The 21017-nt window shown below is 43.4% G+C and overlaps 1 protein-coding gene across 1 annotated transcript; it reads right to left on the minus strand.

Moving 5' to 3' along the window:
* Nucleotides 1-40: 40 nt before the first annotated feature.
* LOC120458663 (mucin-5AC) lies at nucleotides 41-17227 on the minus strand. Its single transcript, XM_039646396.1, has 6 exons — nucleotides 16767-17227; nucleotides 3669-4098; nucleotides 1278-3604; nucleotides 1043-1180; nucleotides 774-981; nucleotides 41-717 (listed from the first exon to the last, which is right to left on the minus strand). The coding sequence occupies exons 1-6, from the start codon at nucleotides 16866-16868 to the stop codon at nucleotides 407-409; spliced, it is 3516 nt and encodes a 1171-aa protein (XP_039502330.1). The 5' UTR covers nucleotides 16869-17227; the 3' UTR covers nucleotides 41-406.
* Nucleotides 17228-21017: the final 3790 nt, after the last annotated feature.

A 21017-nucleotide genomic window follows, 5' to 3' on the forward strand; every position in this document is an offset into this window, starting at 1 on the left:
AGAATTTTGCAAATGAATTTGCACATGATTTAATGCCAAAAATAAATATATGTGAACTTAGCTTAGATACCATTAAGATTCCACCTGTCTTGGCTTCTTTTTACATATTCTCAGCTTCTTTCTTAAATTGAACTATTTGTAATGACTGTTTTATGAAGGCGAAAAAGAAAAATACAGAACAGTTAATGGAAGCACCAAATCGTTGCGTATATCTCTTATACTTGTTGGATTTGCACCAGTTCTATAAAAGATTATAATTTCTTAAGTCCTGCGAAGGACGTTGGCAAGATTTCACTATCAATTTTGAATGTGGTTGATGAAACTCCTCCTCGCTTAAACTAATCTTAAGGCTTAAACAAAAAACTGCTTGATGAAGGTATTCTCCGACCCGGCAGCTTTAATCTCTTCACGCCAAGACTCCATCCAGGGCGTGAATCACTCCATTCGTAGCTGGAATGTTGGAGGTGACCATCTGCGCATCGTTAACCTTAATCTTGCCCGCAGATGTCTTCTGGAGGATCACGGTTTTTCCAGTAGACAGTGAGTCCTTAACCTGGTAGAAACGCATACCAGCGGAGAAAAGAGCCCCGGGAACAATGTGCTTCATGGCAAACTGTTCGGCGGTATCTTTGTCATTGTACAGCTTCTCCAGTGTATCGGAGTCCAATTCGCTGAAGCTTTTGTCCACAGGGGCGAAAACAGTGTACGTCTTGACACCTGAAAATGCACATTCATTAGAAATTGTTTTAGCTTAGGGTTCAAAATGAACTAACCCTTGCTCTGTAGCTTTTCAGACAGGCCAGAGGTGTACAGAATCTTGAGGAAATTGCTGAAGCGACCCTCACGATCGGACTGCAGAGTCTGCAGAATATCTCCAACGGGCAGTGGGAACATCACGCGATCGACTGCGTGAGCCACTCCTTGCGGTATCTTGATATCCTTCTTGTTCAGCACAACCATGGCTCCGTTGATGGTGGTGAGCTTAAAGAATAAATTAGATGTACAATTTTGAGATTTTATTGTAATATAGCGTATGTCTTACAGTAACATCGTTCCATTCCTGGTCGTGCATGTTGTACTGGTTAACTCGCAGCTGTGTTCCAGCCAGGGAAACGCCAGTCATCTCGTCCTGCAGGGTGGCTATTTCGAAGGCCCCAGGAATCACATGATGGAGCAGGAGCTGTGCAGGAGAAAACGAGTAATAACATTAATAACAATGACAAACATTTTGATTGTTGAAAAGATTGAATCTATGTCCCAGCTTAGGGTCAACATACCCCGCTCAGCAATCTGGGATTGGACTGGAACTTCTCCTCGGCTCTTTCTGGTCCTCCCAACTGCACCAAGAGATTCTTAAAGGCCTTATCAGTGGGAACAAAGATGGTATATGGCCCGGTTTCGTTGAGGATGCTGTCCAGACCTGACTGCCTCAAATACTTGGCCATGGCGAACAGTCCGTTTGACTTCAGTATTTGCAGGAGATCCTCGCTGGGATTGGAAAGAACAGAGCTGGTTGAGGGATTCGCTTGTGCGGCCTTCTCGGTGTTCTCCGTCTCCTGGACGAGGGCGTCGTCATATTGAGGAGCAGGTGGCAGGAGCTCTGCATTATTCGCCACATCGGACAGCCGTTCGGTCACCACCGGCAAGTGGGTGGATACACCTTCCAGGTATGGGGAAACTGTCACCGTGGAGCCACCGTAGTTGGGAGCTGTGGTGGTGCGAATCAGACTAGCCGCATTCACATGGCTGGTGCTGCTCTCGTAAATCAAATTGTGGCGGGCCGTTGTGGGAGCACTGGTTGTGGTTGTGGTGGTGGTGGTGGTTGAGGTCCTCGACGGGTGATACTGCCTGTGATTGCTGGGTGTTCCACGGGAAATGAAGGGCGTGGGAGTAGTTGTGGTGGTGGTAGTTGTGCTTGTGGTCGTGGTGGGTGCACGCGTGGTTTGGATAATCTTGCCGCTCTTAATCTCCACCAGCTCATCGTTGGGCAAGGTCAGGCGGGAAACGGAGGGCGGCAGCTTAATCTCTCCGCTCCTTATGCGCTCCAGAATGCTTTCCACTTCGGATCCGGTTTGCTTGGTCTCCTTCTCGCCGTTGGCCTTCACGCCTTGGATTTTGAAGCTGCCATCGGTCTGCTCCTCCAGGTAAACGTAGGTTGCCTTCTTCTTGGGCGGCAAAGTTGGTGGTGCAGCGGTGGCCGGTGCCTGTGACTTTGGGCTCAGACCCTCAATCTCATAGCCATCGGGGATCAGTCCGCGCTTGGCCAGCTCCTCCAAGGATGGTGGTTCGTCGGAATCCGAGGTTATGACCGCAGAACTGGCAATGCTATTGGCTCCACTGCTGATGCCCTGAATATCACCGGCCCCACCGCCGTAGAGGGCGGCCAAACTGGAGAGGTCAACACCACCGGGCAGAGAGCCGGACGGAAGGGTGTCCGACTCTTGAGGATCGGGGGATCGCAGAATCTGAACCTTTCCTCCACCGGGCAGCTCAAGGTCTTTGCTCTTACTGGGAGCCACATCACTCAAACTAAGCTTGGTTTCGCCACCCAAAGCTTGTTGAGCCAATAGGGTTTGCAGTTGCTCCTGGGAGTAGGCCTTTTGGCCCTGGACCAAATTGGGATCTGTGGTGCGAATCACCTGAACCCGCTGTCCGTTGGGCAGAACCAGGTCCATCTCATCGTAGGTCTTGTTTCCCGTCAGTGGTTGTTGTGGTGCTTCGGACAGGGCTGCCTTCAGTTGCTTGAGCAAATCATCCCGGGCAATGGTCTTCACGGGTTTCTTGCTCTTCTGACTTGGGAACTTCCCCAGTTCCGACTTTACCTGAGCATAGATGTTCTTCTTGGGAGTGGTTGTGGCCTCAGTGGTTGTTGTGGTTGTCGTGGTGGTGGTTGTCGTCGTTGGGTGCTCCTTGTAGTACTGTTGCAGGGCACTGTTGAACTGATTGTACTCCGTGGGATGAGCCACTGGTCGTCCACGTGCAGGTGCTGCAACATAGGGTGAGTTCTGGTAGTTGGCATTGTGTTGGGTCACGATGGTTGGCAGGATGTGCTGCTTGATTTGGTGCTGCTTCAGAAGGAACTCCTCGTGTTGCTGACGCACCTTGTGCTGCGACTTCTCGTACTGCTTGGCCACGAATTGCTCGTGCTTCTGGATCAGCTTCTGCTTGTACTCCTGGTCACCTGGTTGGGCCTGAGGCTGAATTGGCGATGGAGCATTAACGAATTGATGCTGGAACTGAGGCTGCTGCACTGGTTGCTGCTGTTGCTGGAAGGTTCCCCTGGTTGGCTCTGGAAAGGGTGTGGCCTGAACATTGCTGAAGATCTGCGGCACTGGCAATCCCAACTGGGGAGTCAGCTGATACTGCTGCTGGCTGGACTGTGGCTGATAGTTAAACTGGCTCTGCTGCTGGGGAATAGTCTGGAAAGTGGGCACGGGCGCCTGGCTGGGCAGCTTCTGTGTGGTCTGAGGCAAAACCTGGGGTCCGAACTGTTGGGGCTGCTGGTAGGCAAACTGCTGCTGCTGCTGCTGCAATTGCTGTTGCTGTTGCTGGTAGGATTCCGGGGATGGTTGTGGAGGGAAAGCCGTGGACTGCAAGCGAGAATCTGCGAGAAGACAACGAAGAGGGTAACAGGTTGAAGATCAGAAGAGATCTCGAGTTTGGCTCACCAAATTGCTTATGGCGCTGCTGATGTTGCTGCTGATTTGGCTGCTGCTGCGGGGAGCCAGCAAAGTTGCGCAAGTCCAAGAAGTTTTGGTGATGCAGATCCAAGCCGGCGGCGGGAGAGGGCAACTGCTGCTGCTGCTGCGGGAACTGGGGAGCGGTTTGAAGTTGGTTTTGGGTCGAACGCTGGAACTGCTGATTGCTGTGGGGCTGCTGATGCTGCTGCTGCTGCTGCTGCTGCTGCTGTGGGAACTGCCCGAAGCGGTGTTGCTGCTGCTGCTGCGGCTGCTGCTGGTGATGCAGATGCGTGTGCTGCGGATGGGGACCGTGCTGAGAGCGGTGGGGAATGGGCAGCTCCACGCCCGCCTGGACAAAGTTTTGCTGATTGTACTGCTGCAGATTTAGCTGACGGCGCTGCGAGTTGTGAAAGGGCGGCTGCAATGAGAGGAACAGGTGAGTTACAACTTTCCATGGCGATCATTGCATCACCCCGGCCAGAGCAGAAACCAGCTTTGGCCCGAGATCCCTCGACAGTTAAAAGATAAGTCAAACATGAGTGAACGCTCCTAAAATAGACATGAACCAGTTTCACAGGCGGCTGTAATAGCAATCTCCGCTCCACTTTTGCAGGCTAAACTGGACTGAGTGTCTGGTTTGCCTAGGGGTCCTTATTGGCGGGCAGTCGGTCAAGTTGAAGTCCGTAAAAAAATGGCAAACTTGTTTGCGCCATGAAGAAATACGTATTACGGAAGATGAAAGTGCAGTTGAATGGCTTTTCTCATTTGAATGATTGTAATCTCGGTCCTAAAATATGATTGCACAAGAGAGTAATCCCAATGATGCACACCGATTTCAGATCCGAGTTAAGCATAAATTTGAGTAATCACAGTTTCATGCTTCCTCCCAATTGCAGTTGCTCTATTCACTTGGTAACCCACTTGTATTGTCTTCCATCTACAGATGTCATTAGAGTTTCTCTCTCATCGGGCGAACTGCTTATACAATCTTGGAGTTAGGACCGCCCTGGCCGAACTAGCCGTCATACACCGCGTATACGTATTGCCAATTGACGGGGGCAAGCAAATGGTCAGCCGTCGGGCAATTGTTAAAAATAGTTATCCAACACAGTATCTACAAGAGAAGGTGAAGCTGCATTGGCAGCCGCGCTTATTGTAGATGTACAGAGTTTTTGTCTAATGGCTAAACTGCTGTATGTATAATTTAATTGCCTGGGCCATAAATCTTCTTTTTTCCCGCCGAGCTCTGTCGATGCCAGATTGAGGCGTTATCAGGCTAACCGACCCCTGACTCTTTCTTTTCGCATGGTAATTATGTTGTTGCCGCTAATGCCGCACCTCATCATGACGCGATGTTGTTGCTCGATGATGCCGTCAAAAGCTAGCGGGATGGGGCACTGGGATTATGCAACCTAATCGGAGGGGCAATGACTAAACTGGAGAAGATATGAAGGTGCTGGAGCAGGTGAATAAAGGAGTTAAGGCGCTTTCTTATAATGGAATAAAAGCTTACTTCATTACAAATTCAGTCATTCTTTGGGTGGGTATATTTTCTGTGAAATCACTTTGAGGCCGCCTAAGGTAATCGGAAAAAATCCAATGTCTTGTGATACATCTCCATCGTAAATTTCTGTTTTTCTCCGTTTACAATTTTCTTTCTTTTCGAAGATGACTTTTCCCTACAAATTGCCTGGCCGGTGAAAACGTCTATCAGTCATCAATCAATTGCCAAAGAAATCAGCATCGTCGTCCCAAGAGCCACTGAACCCCAGTCCTCACAGGGCTACATGTATTTCTCTTTCAATTGCTGTCTATCCGCAAAAGTGTGTACGCCATGTATCGAGCATGTCAATTTCGTGGTTTAGCGTATTCATTCAACATTTTCACGGCGCCTCTATGCAAAACGCTTTCGTTTTTAAACGCCACCAATCCGCGGACAATCGTTAACACGCTGCGCATGCGCGTTACCATTAACCCATTGCTGGCAGGTGGCTGTAGCTGTCACTAAATGCCACCGCAACCCACGTGGTTGATACCCAACTATTCGCCACTGGGTTAAATATGTCAAATGATTGGCGCTTAGAGTGTGGGTGCTACTCAATCGTCAAATATCAGAAAAGTGACTAAACGGGGACGCCAAACATTAATCAACATACCAACATTATTGACAGCTCAAATTTCCTACTTAGGTAAACAAACACATAATTTATATAGCTTGGTAAGTGCCTCCTTTTCGATCCAATCTTACCACAACAAAGCTTGGGTTTCCCCTAATCAAACTCGTGTTTCTGCGTCCAAAAATAACATTAATTTGTTAACAACTAAAATATTGGCTTAGATAAACAAGGAAAGTTCCATTAGAGAGACATATGGGGATGAGCTCCCACAACCGACCGACTTCATTTCGTTACGTAAACTTTTCCGTTCGGGGCTGTCAAATGAAACGAGCATTATGCTAATTGAAGATGATATGCCATGAGATAGAAGTCACTACATTCCACCGGATCGAAACCAGTTTACAGAAACATCTTTCACATGTTCGCTGGGGCGTTGTGATCCACGATGTATCTGTCAGTTACATGACTCCAGCTGCCGGCTAATTTGTTAATAATTCATAATTGATTTCTCATCACACACACACACGGGGTCGAGTCAAGTATTACGAGGCCTCAGTCCGACGAGATACCAAATGAAAGCGAAATTTTGGAAATTTCTTTTCAGATTTGGTTTGGTCTCGCAGTGAAAGTGATCCGCTTGATATTTAGTAAGCATTTAAGGTGTTTATGCTAATTAGAAGTTAATAGTTAAGACCGCAAGACCGCAAGATCGCAAGACCTTCAAGCCCCAAGAAATGGTGCGCTCATTAATAGTCACCCAAAATCAGAGGCCGTAAATTCTTCAAATCCTGAGTTGCGCAACAGCCTGAGGTTTTTGCGAGATGCTTTGAGAGTCGCACAGTTTACAAGTTTTCCAGTTTTTTTCGGTCATGTCAATGGCCAATGGCATCCGAGCTGGCCTCGTTTTCCCCGATTGCCTTTCGGATTTCCTGCCTGCCCCGCAGTCAACCGAGGAAACACCAAATGCATTTGCCTTCCAGTTTTGCACTGGATCTTTGTGTGTTCTTTCTACCACTCTTGGCGGTTTGTTGTGGAGTTTTGGTTACCACTTATTGCGATTCACAGAGTTTCAAGGTTGTTTTTGGTCGGATCTGAGGATCTTTTTTCAGAGGCGATTGAAGTCATGTTGTGCAATTTGTGTTCTTGCCATAAAAGAGCTGCACATGTCAGATGTCAGATCGGGCATCCATCTAACAGTTAATGAGGCTCTATGTTTTTGGGATAACCAAAGAACATTTTGGTTATTCGGCGAATCGAACTAATGATTACAATGTGAAAAAGTGGGCCAATTAAAATATATTTGCTTGGCATTAGCTAATATTGAACATTACACAGCAAATAAATCTCTTGGGCTCAGTAACCAATCACTTAGTTGCAACCTTTTTAACATTGCAAAATAGTTCAAAATTTAAGGACCCTGGGACACTGCATCGTTCAAACTGATTTATTATTGGGCTGTCATCCACATTTTGCGGCTCATTAAATTGTTTGTCTAACTTATCTTCAGAGTGCATCTTGATCTAAGTTGAAACTGTGAAATCGTGCTCACATAATTTCCACATCAGCCTTTTCGATCAATAAAGTCCAGAACAGAGTGCTTAGTTTCGATTTTTTGGCCCCAGCCAAAACTGGTTAGCTTAAGATATAACCTCCTGCATTCCCCCTGTTGACAGTATCCACCTGGCAGTAAATGTGCATAATAAGCTTTTGATGGCAGTTGATGGCTTAGTTTGTGTGGCGGCTTCGTTTCGTTTCTTTTTACTTTGAGAATTGGTCAATCCAAAAATTTGGCAATTCCCTTTCACTTTTCGGGGCTATCGAGAAATGACTGCAATTTGCAGAGATGGCCCAAAAAAAAATAGGTGAACAAAATATTTCTGTGGATTTCCTAAAGGCATTTTAATTGCCAACAAAATAGCTAGCCGGCTAAGCAAATAAGTAATTAATTTGTGGCCGCACAAAAGAATGCCCAGCCACAATAGCCTCAGCAGCAAAAGCAAAAAGTGAAATTTACATAAAATTGTGTAATTAAATGAGGTAAATAAGAAATCGCCTCAAGCGGGTCTTTGGCCAACACCTACAACTAGCCTGAAAAGGGGGCAATCACATGAAAGCGAAAGAAGCCCCCGTCCGAACCACAAAAAACAGGGCGGCAACAATGAAAAGATTCCAGGCAAACCCGCCAGCGGTTAAAACAACCGAATTGAAGCAAAAACAAATATTATTTAACAATTTCTTTAAAGCCGTACAAGCAAAGAAAAAAAGAAACTTGGTCAGCTCGGTTACTCCTCGAGTACAAATCCGCAGATATTATCGCTCCAAAAACTTCACTCTCACAAGCGGAGGAAAAAGTACTTGAAAAACTGAAAAACAAATAAGGCAATTTAGCAGACAGAGCCCAAAATTTTCCGGTTTGTCACTGATTATCGGGGTACTTAATATCCACTGGCTCATATCACAGTTACTGCTGTAAATTTCGGTTTAATTAGGGAAATTGTGTTCCTCGAATATATATTTTAATTCATAATATAATCTTCCTGAATTTATGTTGGAAATTAGCTTTGCATACTTAGAGAACTAATCAATTCAGATCAAAATATTTGAGAATTTAAATTAATTTCCAATATCGTTGAATTGGTATTTTGACTGCATACTTAGCCAGCTGTTTTAATATCTCAATGGCAATAAACTAGCAAAATCACAATACCATTTAACTCCGTAATTACTGCCGTCCTTTGATACTCAAACAACTGTTTATCCCAATTAATTGGAAACTTGGCTTCCTCAAAGCTCTTCAAGGATTGCGCAATCGCTTGCAGCAAGACAAAATTGTGAGTTAATGCGATTGCAAGTGTCTTGGCACTTCAAAACATGAGTGGCATACAAATTTAATTTAATTGAAGAAGCATCAGCCTCATTTGCGAATTAGGCATTTTGCCAATGGCAAGTGCTGCACAAATTCACTTCCTTTTAGAGTCGCGTTTGTATCTCTATCTGTATCTGTATATCAACACCCACGCAGCCCGCACAGGTAGCTAAAATCCACCAAATGCATCTGACGACACTCCGCCAAAGTTTGTGCATGGAAGCTATTTCATATGGTTAATTTGACACAGTCTGACACTTTTTACGAGCAACTAAGATTTATTATATCATTAGCATGGCCAGGGGCAGCATCTGCAGTCTCCTTGGTTGCGGGGTATCTGCGAGATACTAAACTAAACTAAGCAAATGTAATTTAAATAAACCCACTTCTTTTTTGTTTTGCTCTCGGTGTGGGGCATGAGAAAATTCGGGTTTATGGGCCATCTGTTTATGGGTAATTAACATGTTCATATGGCTAATTGCAGTGAACTGAATTTTAACTGTGCGCTCAGATAGTTTATATGATTTTCGGATGTCGGTCTGCAAGACAGCTGACTATTCGTGAAATCTGGGAAGGTCGTATTTTGAATAGAAAGTGACAATTTGTATTTAAAGCGAGCTTAAATGGTAAATTGCTATTTAAATTTCTTAATTTCAGTGCAGACAGTAATTTATGATCATTATGGTTCACAGTCAATCACTATCAGCAGCCCAATCTATTTTAACAAACAGCTCAATTTTCAGCCTCAACACACTTTCAATTTCAAAACCACAATATCAGCCGACTAATATCATAACACACTTATTATTTGGCAGACAATCGCCTGAAAGATCCTCATAATTATCAAAGGCAATTGCGTGCGAGTCGGACATTAAACAAAAACCTCTAAAAATTATGTTATTGTTGGAAATAAATTTAAATACGCTGCAATTTTTACTTTCCAATTCAATATATTTGGCGCACGCACCAAAGTAAATTGCATGCCATATATCTTTCCATCTTTTAGCCATGGCCAAGATATTTTTCAGGTAGGAGTTTGGCGCCCACATCGTTGGACTCAACGATTTATTTACTCCGCTTTGTTGATGGACGGTAGCGAACAATCAAGAGAACCGCCGGAAAATATTACAATTTCGTTTTTGAAGAAAGGCGCACCAGAGATTTGCATTCGTCAGATTTCGTTACTCAACTTCACCGTGAAATTTCATTGACAGTACCACCACACGCCCAAAAATCTTTCCACGCTCATCAAGCGTCAAAGATTCGGCGGGGCCTTTGTTGAACTCATCATCCCAGGCTCTTGTAATTTTGTGCAATTTTTCTCCTTTTTTGTAGCCGTCACTGAGTATTTCAATGGCGCCAATATACAAAGGCTTTAAATGCGCGTATTTCTGCCAACCCGCATACTTCGCACTTGTATTTACTTTAGTGACTTCAGAGCCATCGAGTTGGGATTGTTTGTCTACTCATTTCCATGGGCTGTCACTTGAATTGAGCGCCTCGATTTCAATTGATGCACAGTCTTAAGGTATTGTCGCGTTTGTTTGAATTATATGGGTCAGGCCAATATTCGGATGGCCAGACTATTTATTTATACTGCTAGCGACCTTGGTTAACAATTCAGGTTGGCAAATTGTGGAAGAAGAGTGGGGCTATAAGGTCGAGATGGGCTGAGGTGGCTGTTTTGACAGACCTTTGAATGAATTTGACGTGTATATTGCTGCTCTTGTAATCTTCCGTCACTCAACTCCGTCTACTGAGGCATTCCAAACCTCCCAGTCCGCTGTCAAGTCCTCTTGGTGCCTTAGATCTTTCTAGCGATCCAACTTAACGCTTGTCTAATGCTTTAATTACATATTAGCATTGCCTTAGATTCCCAGACATGCGATTGCATTCGGAGCCGGCAACCAGACTGCCCCACCCCCACCCACGTATCATTTGTCAAACGGGCAGCCATTGTTTTCGCAGGGTACAACTTTTGATTTTCCATTTTCCCCCACTTCGTGTTCAGTTGGAATTCATAATTTGTGGGTTAGGAGTGCGAAAGAGCCAAATACTCTGGTTTCGAAAGTGAAGTTCTTTCCATTTTAATTACCTTCACCAGGCGGAGGAACCAATTAAGTCATTTTCAGATTGTATCGCAGCCAGCTCGCTGCTCTTGACTCGCCAAATGCTCACATTGCTAGGTCTCGTGCCCGCTTTTGGTCACGCAAGCTCAGCTCACTCTTTCCGAGGAATAGAGCCCATGCAAATTGCAGAGGGTCGCGGGGTCTACGGACTTTGGTCTATGGTCTATGGTCGCTGGTCTGGCAAATGTTTCAAATTGCCACCGGCTCGGAATTGCTGGTAGCCGGAGTCGGTAAACTGTGTGTAGCTGCAGTTCGTGACAGTTTTTAGCAATTACCCGGATGGGCCGGAACGCGACAAAGCCGAAAACCCATCTGGTCGGTCGACTGACCATTGTTTAGCGGTTAGTCACCCCGCGCGGAGTTCACTGGCGGATTGGCAGCAGTCTCCCGGGATTTCTGAAAGTTTCTGGACTGCCACTGCCCTTAGTCCCCTTTTAATTGATGTGCATTCCAAGCATTTCTACACCCCAGCTAGACCTATTTGGGTTTTTTCTTTCATATATTGTTTCGCGAAGAAATCGAAAGCTCAAAGCATTTCGGCTTGCATGCCCAACTGATGCACTCAAATGCGCAGGCGAAGCAGCAGCGAAATGAGAAGAAAATGTATCCGAAAACCGCCGAGCAAATTAAAATTTATTATTTGCAACAAAACGAAGCACTTTGGGTGCCGCGAAGAGGCGAATGGAAATGCAACTGAAATGCCAGCTATGGAACTTCTGCGGTGCATAAAATCACCGAAGCTTGCGAAAAGTGTTTTTCTTTTACTGCATTTGCTGCAGCTCTTGTTCAGTTTTCCTCACTCCATGCCACACCGACAACGAACCGAAAGTGGCTGACAGAGGCTGCGGGAGTTGTGCCTCCAGTGCAGCACAGGGTTTAGTCCATGGTGTACTGTACTGGGGTATTCGGTCTGTCGGTGGCGATAATGTGGCATGAAGCAGCCAACTGAAGTGCGAAGTGGGTTGCTGCAAGTCGGGGGCGTGTTCGGACCTGACAGGTACTAAGCAGAGTATCTCCCTCGCCGAGGGCTTTGACTTCCTGCCCAGGGAACCTCCGCGGAGGTGGAAAGTACCGAAGGAGTTGCATCAGCAGCGGCTAAGTATGACAGCCCTGGGTGTAATATTTACCATGATAATGAAGAGGAATGTTTGTCTCTAAAAAAATGTCCCAATAATTTGTAACATTTTTAGATTGTAAGATCTAGCAAGCATGTTGCTAGATTTAAGCTCCTTGCATTCCCGGAAGATTCTCATTTGCCACGAGCTTTAACCTTTTGCCGCCCAACCCGAGGGCTGTTTCCATGCATACCAGAGAAAAGTCAAATCGTTATATGCACTTTTCCATTACACCACGGCAAACCGCAAAATGTCATTAAATAATTTCGCTGCGCATTTGCAGTGCTCAAAAACAGAAAAATAAAGTGCAAATCGATGGACAAGTTTTCGGTGCTTTGAGGCAGAGCAGGCGGCTCAATAGTACTGTGACTCCCACCTCGACAGCCCCCCCAAAAAAAAAAGGAAAAACACACACACAAATTATGCAACTCCACGTCGGCTTGGCTTGCAACATCTCCGGGCAGACCAACCCGACCCGTCCACCAGTTGCAGATGCCATTGCAGCAGCAGCAGTGCAGCATGCATCACCATCGGCTTGTTGAAAATCTTGTTTTGGGAACTGCGAGCCAGCCGCAGCAACAAACGCTTCTTCATTTTCGCGCAATAAACATTTCGCCCCAGACACAAAGGCACAGCAACAATAAGAAAACGAAAGTGCAACAACACTGTGCCACAACGGGTTGCCCAGTTTGAACCAAGCCGTTGGGCTTGGCTATAGCCTTTACTATTGCTTTTGCTATTGCTATTGCATTACGTGCGGTTGGTTCCTCGGCGAGGATCGTTTGACTTTTGGCCATATTTGCGTTGAGTTATGGCGAGAAAGAAGATGCAGCTGAACAAACCCGTTTCACGTGGCGTATGAGTAACGCGGAAGTTGACACTTGCTGCACTTGGTACTGTCGGTACTGTTGGTACTGTTGCAACTATTGGTACGAGGATGGTGGGTGAAAATTGCCTTGATATATTTACTATGTACTTCACATACCGCAGATAATTGCGGCATTCGTCAGGGGCCTTGCAACGTGCCACATCCAATTCCTATTTGTCGTCACTTGCAATTAGGCAAGAAAATGGTTGGACAAATCCCATTTTGTTTTCTGCATTCCAGCTTTTTTCGGTTGGCCAATCCAAGTGACTTTTAATGACCTGCCCGAAAAGAAGCCATCCGGGGATGGTCTGTCAATATCAAACGATGATTAATGTCGCCGAGCCCTTTTACTTTCTTTTCCCTCAGCCCAGACGTCGTTTTAACGATCCCACCAGTGGTTGGCATGTGAAATTATTGTTTATAGGTAGGTAATAGCATTTTTATTTTTCACTGAGCTAATTTCTGACGATCGTTTCCATGAAACTATGCGGAACCAAGCCTGCGGTTTACTGACCATGTTAATGGCTTAATAATTGAGAAGTTCGCTAGGGTAATGAGGAACTATAGAAAGCGGAAGATGCCATAAACCCCTACCAGACTGCGGGAGATCCGCAATTCTCGGAAGAAACTTGCCTTTTACTTTTCGCCAACCTGCTTATGTTCTAGTGAACTTATAAGTGGGTCAGCGTGTTGCAAAAACGTTTGTCCAGACTCAATACATTCCAGAAGAAAATAACTAATTTACATTGATAGCATTTTACCTACAGTAAGCTGTAATTTTTCCTGCTCGGCAAGTTGCAAGGTGGAAAATGGAAATCTAAGAAAATTTCATAATCTCTCTTATATCAGCTATGCTATTACATTTTCAGTGTTTTTTTTCTCAAACAGCCCTTTCACAGCCCAATCAGGCATGACACTTTGGTTTCATTCACTTTTCAGGCAATTTTCCTCTCATTCAAAAACGAAATTGATTTAATTCTCAATGAGTTCGAAACCAGTTGGGTGCAAAGCCAATCAAATTAAATCGGACCAGAAAAAAAGGCACAATAAAGAAATAAGGCAGATCCAATTGGACAGTCGCTGTGCTGGTGTGATTAGCGTTCCATTATTTTATTTGTTTGTGGTTAGCAGCTGAAAAGCGAACTCAATTGGATTATTTTGATGCGAATCGATTTATAGAGGCGCCAGGCTAATGGCAGCTCATTTACTTTCCTGAAGTGGATACAAATCGAGGGCTATAATCAAAGGCGATTGAGGTGCGATGATTGAGGCCCTGAACCTGATTAGCTCTTCAGCACCAGCAAGTGGCATCACCATCTTTCGCGCCTCTCCCTCGTTGCTCTTTCCTGTTCTTCCTCAAAAACAACTTTCATTTTTCAAGCTAAATCCATTAAGAGTTTGTCACCTCTCCGCTCGGATATCGAAATATCTTTCAGATAAATATGCAACTGAACAACAACAATTTTACAAAGATCTCTCGATTGACCCACTTTCCATGCCTTGAAAATGAACAGAACGCAAAAAAGAAATTACAATGAAATGCGGCTTCTTATTATGATTTTTGCTGCTTTTATTATTATTATTTTTTTGTGCGATGGTGGATGTTGTTGCCGCTCCGAAATCGAACAGGTTGTAGGGCCCCCGTCACAGAAATATAAAATTATTACCCGCCGCAAGTCAATGAGAAATGTCTGCTGTATTTATTACCGGCTCGGGGCTACATTTTATCGAATATGAAAAGCTGCAGATACCATGGGAAGCTTAATTCCGGCATTTATTGTTTGCCTTCGAAACAGAAAGAGTGAGTTTATCTGATGAGCAGCAATTTGGCGGCGGTTTCATAACAAGCTAAAATTTATAGATACGTTAAGAGATTCCCTAATTGTGTGATACATCGCGATGTGATAGGTGTGAAAAAGCAACTTCAATAAATTAAATTACCTTCCAGCTTATCGAAATAGCAACCTTTTAGTGGGGTCTATAATCTTTTCTGGTGGTGTTCTTTAGACCACCTAGGAAGTACACTTTATTGGCCCCAACAAAAGTGAAAGCAAGTCGGGTAAAATACACATAAATATGTTAACTAAAAACAAACAGAAAAACGAAAATAACGAGAAACCAACAATTTGGCAGGCCCAGAAAAACATGTTCGCAGACAGCAAATCGCTGTTTCTGCCGGGATGTGGATTTCTGCTGCTGCTGCTGCTGCTGCGCCTGCGCCGTGAACTGTGGAACTTGCGGATGGACATGGACGATGGGCAACAGATGGTACTGAGTAGTTGACTGCCCGGCTGCCAAGTTTACACGACACAAAGACACAACTGCAAGCGCTACGTGAGGCAATATATACAAAATAATAAAAGTTCAAATTAAGCAATAGCAAAAAAGAAAAAATCAACCGAAAAGAAATTCAACAGCAACCAATAAGCCGACAAGTCCCGAAGAGCAACAAAAGTCTCCCAGGCCAACCGATGCAGCTTGAACATCGACCAGTTCCTGTTCATGGCCAGACAAAAGGAAGATGATGATACTTTTTTCATCTTCAAGCTTAGTTGTTTGGCCAAAATAAAAAATAAAAAATTTTAAGATGCAATCGCAGGCCATTGCCACAGCTTATGTCAATAGTGAGATATGATGTTGGCAAAAATCTGGTTCAAACACGTTTTACATTTAACTACGTTATGGAGACGTTGTGCAAGTTCCCCAAAAGGAAATTGGCAAGTAAACCGATGCACGAAAAGGTTAAGGGCAAAGCAAATATTGCGAAAAAGAAAATAATTCCCAATATACATTATCTTCCTTTGTCCACTTACTGACTGCACTCACACTCCCAAAATACTGGCGATGATCAGGGCCTTTAATCCGCCTGCCAATTCAAACATAATCCCAAATCCAAACATTGCCCGCAGCACAAAAAACAGCAAAATAAATCTTTTTACGTAATCCAAACCTCAATTATAGGCATTAGTTCATCCAAAAATACAGATTAAAGACGGAAAAAGAAGAGACAACAGAGCTGTTGATTTCACATCATAATTCGTTGTGGCTTTTGGCCGAATCTCTGTGGGTTTTAGCCGTAAAAGTGAAAACTGTAACAACGGATGCCCAACATGATCAGATTACATCAACAAAGGTGATCGATTATCTAAGAGAACTTCAACTTGGCACGAATACACGCATGTTCTTATAAACCCTAATGACTTGACAGATTTTGTGCTGAACTTTAAAATGTTGGAAGATGGGTTTTCGATTTTATATTTGGCTTCCTGACCACTCCAAGCGAACAGGTTTAAATGTTGTCCCATGACTCTACGGCTTTACTCCTCCTTTGCATCTTCATTTAATCGAGTCCCCCACCTTCGATTGAGCGAAAGATAAAAATATTTTTGTGAAAAGGGAAAGTTCATTGAGGCATTGAAAATCGTTTTCGTTTTCATTTGCGGTCCTAAGCGTTTCAACAATTAATATTGAAATCCCAAAACAAATATTTAAATAATTGAATTTTTAAATAGGCAGTGGAACTTGGAACTTCCGAACTCCAACTGCGATCATTCGGGGGGGTTATCTTTATCTTATTGGTAGAAAGTCTTATGCAAGTCTGGGGAATTTCTGTGATAGGCGCTCAAAAATCTCTGGACGTTTGGTATATTTATGCGAGTACTACCCAACGCATGGCAACTTTCTTTGGCCGAGACTGAAAGATCTGAAAACTGTGTCAATTTGGTCGGGACAAACGAAGAGTCGACAAAGCTAGATTTAACAATGAATATTTGCATATCGTTCAATGGATATGCAAATGAGGTGATAAACATTTTTTCTCTATTTTTATGATTATTTGGCACATATTTGGGATGACGTTTATGAGGCATTGCCTTTGTCTTATGGAATGTGGAACACCAGGTATTGATGCAACAACAAAATAATTATTGAACTGATCAATTTAGGTCAATTTATTTTCCTCAATTCCATTGTTTTGTATTTCCTAACTTACCCCATTGTGAAGCCCGACATTGGGTGGTGGTATAAATCCTTGTGCATTCGCAGCGACCACCCACAGGCACAAAGTGGCCAAAAGTGCCAAAGAGACCCTCATGATTCACTCGAGAATTCCAGATATGGTATATTTCCTCCGTTAACTGTTATTGTTTTCTCAACTAATCAGATATCAGTGCACTATTTTCTTTTAAAACAAACACGATACCGCTGCAAATATCCCAGGACGAAAGGGGGCGCGCGAAAAAATGTCAGTTATGCGACGCGAAATGATAACACTTAATCGAAATCAACTTGGGCCGAAGTTATTTTCGTTACGTTTTCTATTTGCTTTATGCAAATGATGCAGTTTTCTGTTTTCTTCGCTCTCGGTTTTAAAATTCCATTAACGTTTGAGCCGCGTTTGGGGACTTTTCAAGTGACTGCCGTTGGTAGCAGCCGCAGACACGACTTGTCTGGTAAAAGTTCGAAGCTTAACTGAAGATCATTAAACGTTTGGTAACAATTTAAGCCAAGCTTGCCGCGAAGATGCCAAAAAGCGGTCGCAGTGGCAACGAAGACGCCAGCAACATGCGCACCTCGGCAACATGTTGCTCGTGTCGAAGAGGCAGCAATCTGGCCAAAGAGAAAGCAAAGAGCGCGATTTTTTGGCCGAAAGAGAAAGTGTTGCCGGGTTTTGAATTGGCAACATGAGGAAATGGATTGCTTCTGCATCACCTTATCAATTTAGCGTGAATCACTGCCTTATCGAACCCAGAAATGGCTTACCCGAAACCTAAATCTCTGATCGTTATTTCCATGTGGCCAAACGATATTGGCCACAACCACGTAGCTTACTCGGAAGTGGCGATAAGATCTCTGTTGGGGGGCGTCCAAGAATCTGAGCTTTTCCCCAAAATATTTTATTGCATTGCACCGTTTAACCAAAGACGTGTGGGTCTGATCTTATGCCATGTAACAGCAGTAGCCGGCAATGTTCATTGCGGTCTTTAGACAAACAACGCGTCTATAATCTGATTCACATTTTTATGATTTGGGCATGATTAATGCTGAGCTGGAACTTCGGTTGAGTAATGTGTTTAAAATTCCCACTGAGATCGCATAAGGCGATCCATTGAACAGCACCTTATGCCTTACATCACAGCCACTGGGCAGTGAATTTACATATTACGCTCGACTTGATATCTAAATAGGGAAGAGTCTTGTGCGCCAGGGATCATCGGATTATGGAAATACATTAATCATTTTAAAAATGTTGAATTCAAAGAAAAGTGCATTAAATCCATAAAAAAGTCCTTTACATACGAAAGGCACGCGTGGTTATGTTTTACAATTTTTTAACATAATGATTAAAACCAATTAGCTTTTAGATTAAATTTCTGAATTGCTTTCTTATAAGCAACCAAAATGTTTAGCATTTAACATAAACACTGTCTTAACATTCCTTTTTTGGATTTACCCCACTAACAGCATAACTTTAATTGTAAAAATTATTTTCTCTTGTGAAATACGATGATAAAATGCATTTTATATCAGAGAACACGCCAGACCGATCAACAAATTATTGCATTTCCAGCTTTCCACTCAATTATTTCCAGGTCGCAAGCATTTCGGTGGCGACTAATCAACAAGTCCATCAATCAACTCCCCAAATAGGCACTTCATCGCCGGCTTTCATAAATAACTTTTCACTTTCCGGAAGCCCAGGAAAACCAATGCAATCGCAAGGCCAATTATTTGGGGTCCAAATGCAATTCTAGAAGACCCGGCCACAGGTAACTTTAAGTGGCGATTGCATAAGTGGCAAGCGCCAGTCGGCTTATCAGGCTCGGCTTCTTTGTTCCATTCACAGACAATGATAATGACCCCCGATGATACTAAAGATCGGGCCCCCCGCTTACTCGTCTCTCCCCTGATGTTTTGAAGTGCGTGCTTAAATTTTATTTGATGACTTTCTTTGTTGACCAATCGGGCTGTGAGAAACCAGACAGCACTATCCCCAAGATCGGTGGAAAATATTTTCACCTGCGCTGATTGAAATGTTTGCACAATCCGTTGAAAATATTAGCAGGAAGTTAACCCCTTGTCAAATCAATTTCTAATTACCGGACTATAATTTTTATCTACTTATTTTTTATTTCGGCTATTTCGGTCTTTCTCTCTGTATATCCCGCGGCGTGCTCGTGTTTCTGTAATTACTTCCCACACATGGCGAAAACTGCGAGTAATAATTGGCCATTTTGCTTGTTTGCTAATGGCTTGCCATTAATGTTGACTACCAGGGTCAGAGACGGGGCAATCCCAGTGGCAGTTGCGATCTTGTCTTCGATCAATTACAATTTATTGAAAGTGGTGCGACAAATTAGTTGTGACTCAAAGCTTTTAATTGCATCATTTCTTTTCAGTTTATCTCTTCTTTAATGTTCAAAGACTACCAAGGGTGTATTTCATTACTATAGCCTTGCCTTTATGCTGACCTTTTTGCAATTCAGTTTTATGTCGCATACTTAACAGCTAAGTTTTTTGGTCAGTAACACCCCTCACAAATAAAAACGATCTTATTATTTACTTTCAACAACATAAATATTATAATTTTATGAGTGCCTGCAGAACAGTTCCAAGCACTGAAAAAAGTTTGCACTTATAAAATGGATGAATGGGTAGCCAACGAACAGTTAATATGTCTGCCCGAAATTAACAAAAAACAAAAGCCATTGCCAGACGGACGAACAACAAAAACTGAAACACCGAAAAAAGACTAAATGCTTTACAAATACCCAACAACAAAACGCTCGGGGGGAAAGACTTTCACCTTGCGACGTACGATCGAAAGAAAGAAGGAAAGAAATGTATATGAGGGGAAGAGCAAAAAAGCCAAGAAAGAGGCAGTCAAGCTGAGGCAGAAGCGGCCTTCGAGATACCCAGATGCCATGGACCCGAAACCGAAAAACCGAGCCCGACCTGCAGTGGCCTCCACCTGGCAACAACAAGTGGGCAACCCGACGATCATGATCATGATCATGATTATCAGCAGGCGCTGAAGAAGCCACCATCGTACGTCAATAAACCTTTGACTCAATGACGCTTACAGTCGCCCGGGCTTTTATCACTCGATCACAGACCCTCACAGGGAATTGTGGTGATTGGTTGGTGTGTGAACGTTCGTGAGCTGGCAACTTTTACTTTTCATTCAAGAACGGGTCGGGCATTGGGATTAAGTCATACAAATGCGGTTGATCCGCGGCGCGTACTTAGAATTCTACTTTCCCCGAAATCTTTCGCCTTGTTAACCCCCACGCAAGCACTTGGGAATCAAAAGTGAAAACAAAACGCTTGGGCATTTGAAGCTGTCAAAATTTTGGAACAGGCCAGTACCGTCGTACGCATTCGCTGCTCAAACATTTGTTCAAGTCATTTAGGATAATCGCCGTCTATTTATTAAGCAACTATTGACACTGTCCACTTAACCATTTAAACAGATATTTATTAGTAAGAGCCCCATTTAATCTACAAAGTATACAAATATTTTTAATACAAAAAATTGCCAGCTTCGTTTTCGTTGCGTTTCAGACGCTGTCGGAAATTGCATAATAGATGCGAACGACCAAAGACTTGATGAATTAATAACAAAAACTAAATGATCGGGGAGCCCTTGCGGCAATCTGAAATGGTGTCACGTGGAGTTATTATGCCCAACACCAAAATTGAGAAACGCGAAGAAGCAGGGCTGACAAAATTAGACTGAATTCAGAGTCAATAGCTTTTTTATCCCGTAACCGCTTCCGTTCGGGATGATCAGTAGCATAGATACAGATTTGAGAGGCAAAGATGCAGATACAATCTCAGTTCCTGGGTGCACATTAATTTCATCCGTGTAACATTTTTTTGAACAAGTATTTCGTTTCTTCATTATACTTACCACAACAAACCTAAATATTACTTATTGTTGTTACAGTATTATAAAGATGCGACTATAAAACGCATTTAAATTCGTTTTAATTAATAAATTTAATTCTTAAATGACTTCTAGCTATTAACGTTTTGCTTTGAGAGAAAAAAAAAATAAATGCCTACTTCCTTGAATTTTGGGCCAAGTAAAAAATCGTATTTAGCTAAAGATTGATCTAAAAATGTCAAAATTAACTCATTTTACCACTTACTTTGTATCTTACGCATTTCTACACGCAGCCTGCAAGTAGGCAACAGTTATTTCCATGAGGCAATGCTTTTAAAATCAAAATGCATGAGA

The sequence above is a fragment of the Drosophila santomea genome, chromosome 2L (genome assembly GCF_016746245.2).
Source record: "Drosophila santomea strain STO CAGO 1482 chromosome 2L, Prin_Dsan_1.1, whole genome shotgun sequence".
Classification (NCBI taxonomy): domain Eukaryota; kingdom Metazoa; phylum Arthropoda; class Insecta; order Diptera; family Drosophilidae; genus Drosophila; species Drosophila santomea.

Bases quoted from the DNA above. Each gene is read 5' to 3' on its own strand.
- LOC120458663 (XM_039646396.1), bottom strand. From the start codon at position 16,868: ATGAGGGTCTCTTTGGCACTTTTGGCCACTTTGTGCCTGTGGGTGGTC. The intron at 4,099-16,766 runs GTAAGTTAGGAA...CTCTCATTGCAG, and splicing joins ATGTCGGGCTTCACAATGGG to CCGCCCTTTCACAACTCGCA. The intron at 1,181-1,277 runs GTATGTTGACCC...TCTCCTGCACAG, and splicing joins ATCCCAGATTGCTGAGCGGG to CTCCTGCTCCATCATGTGAT.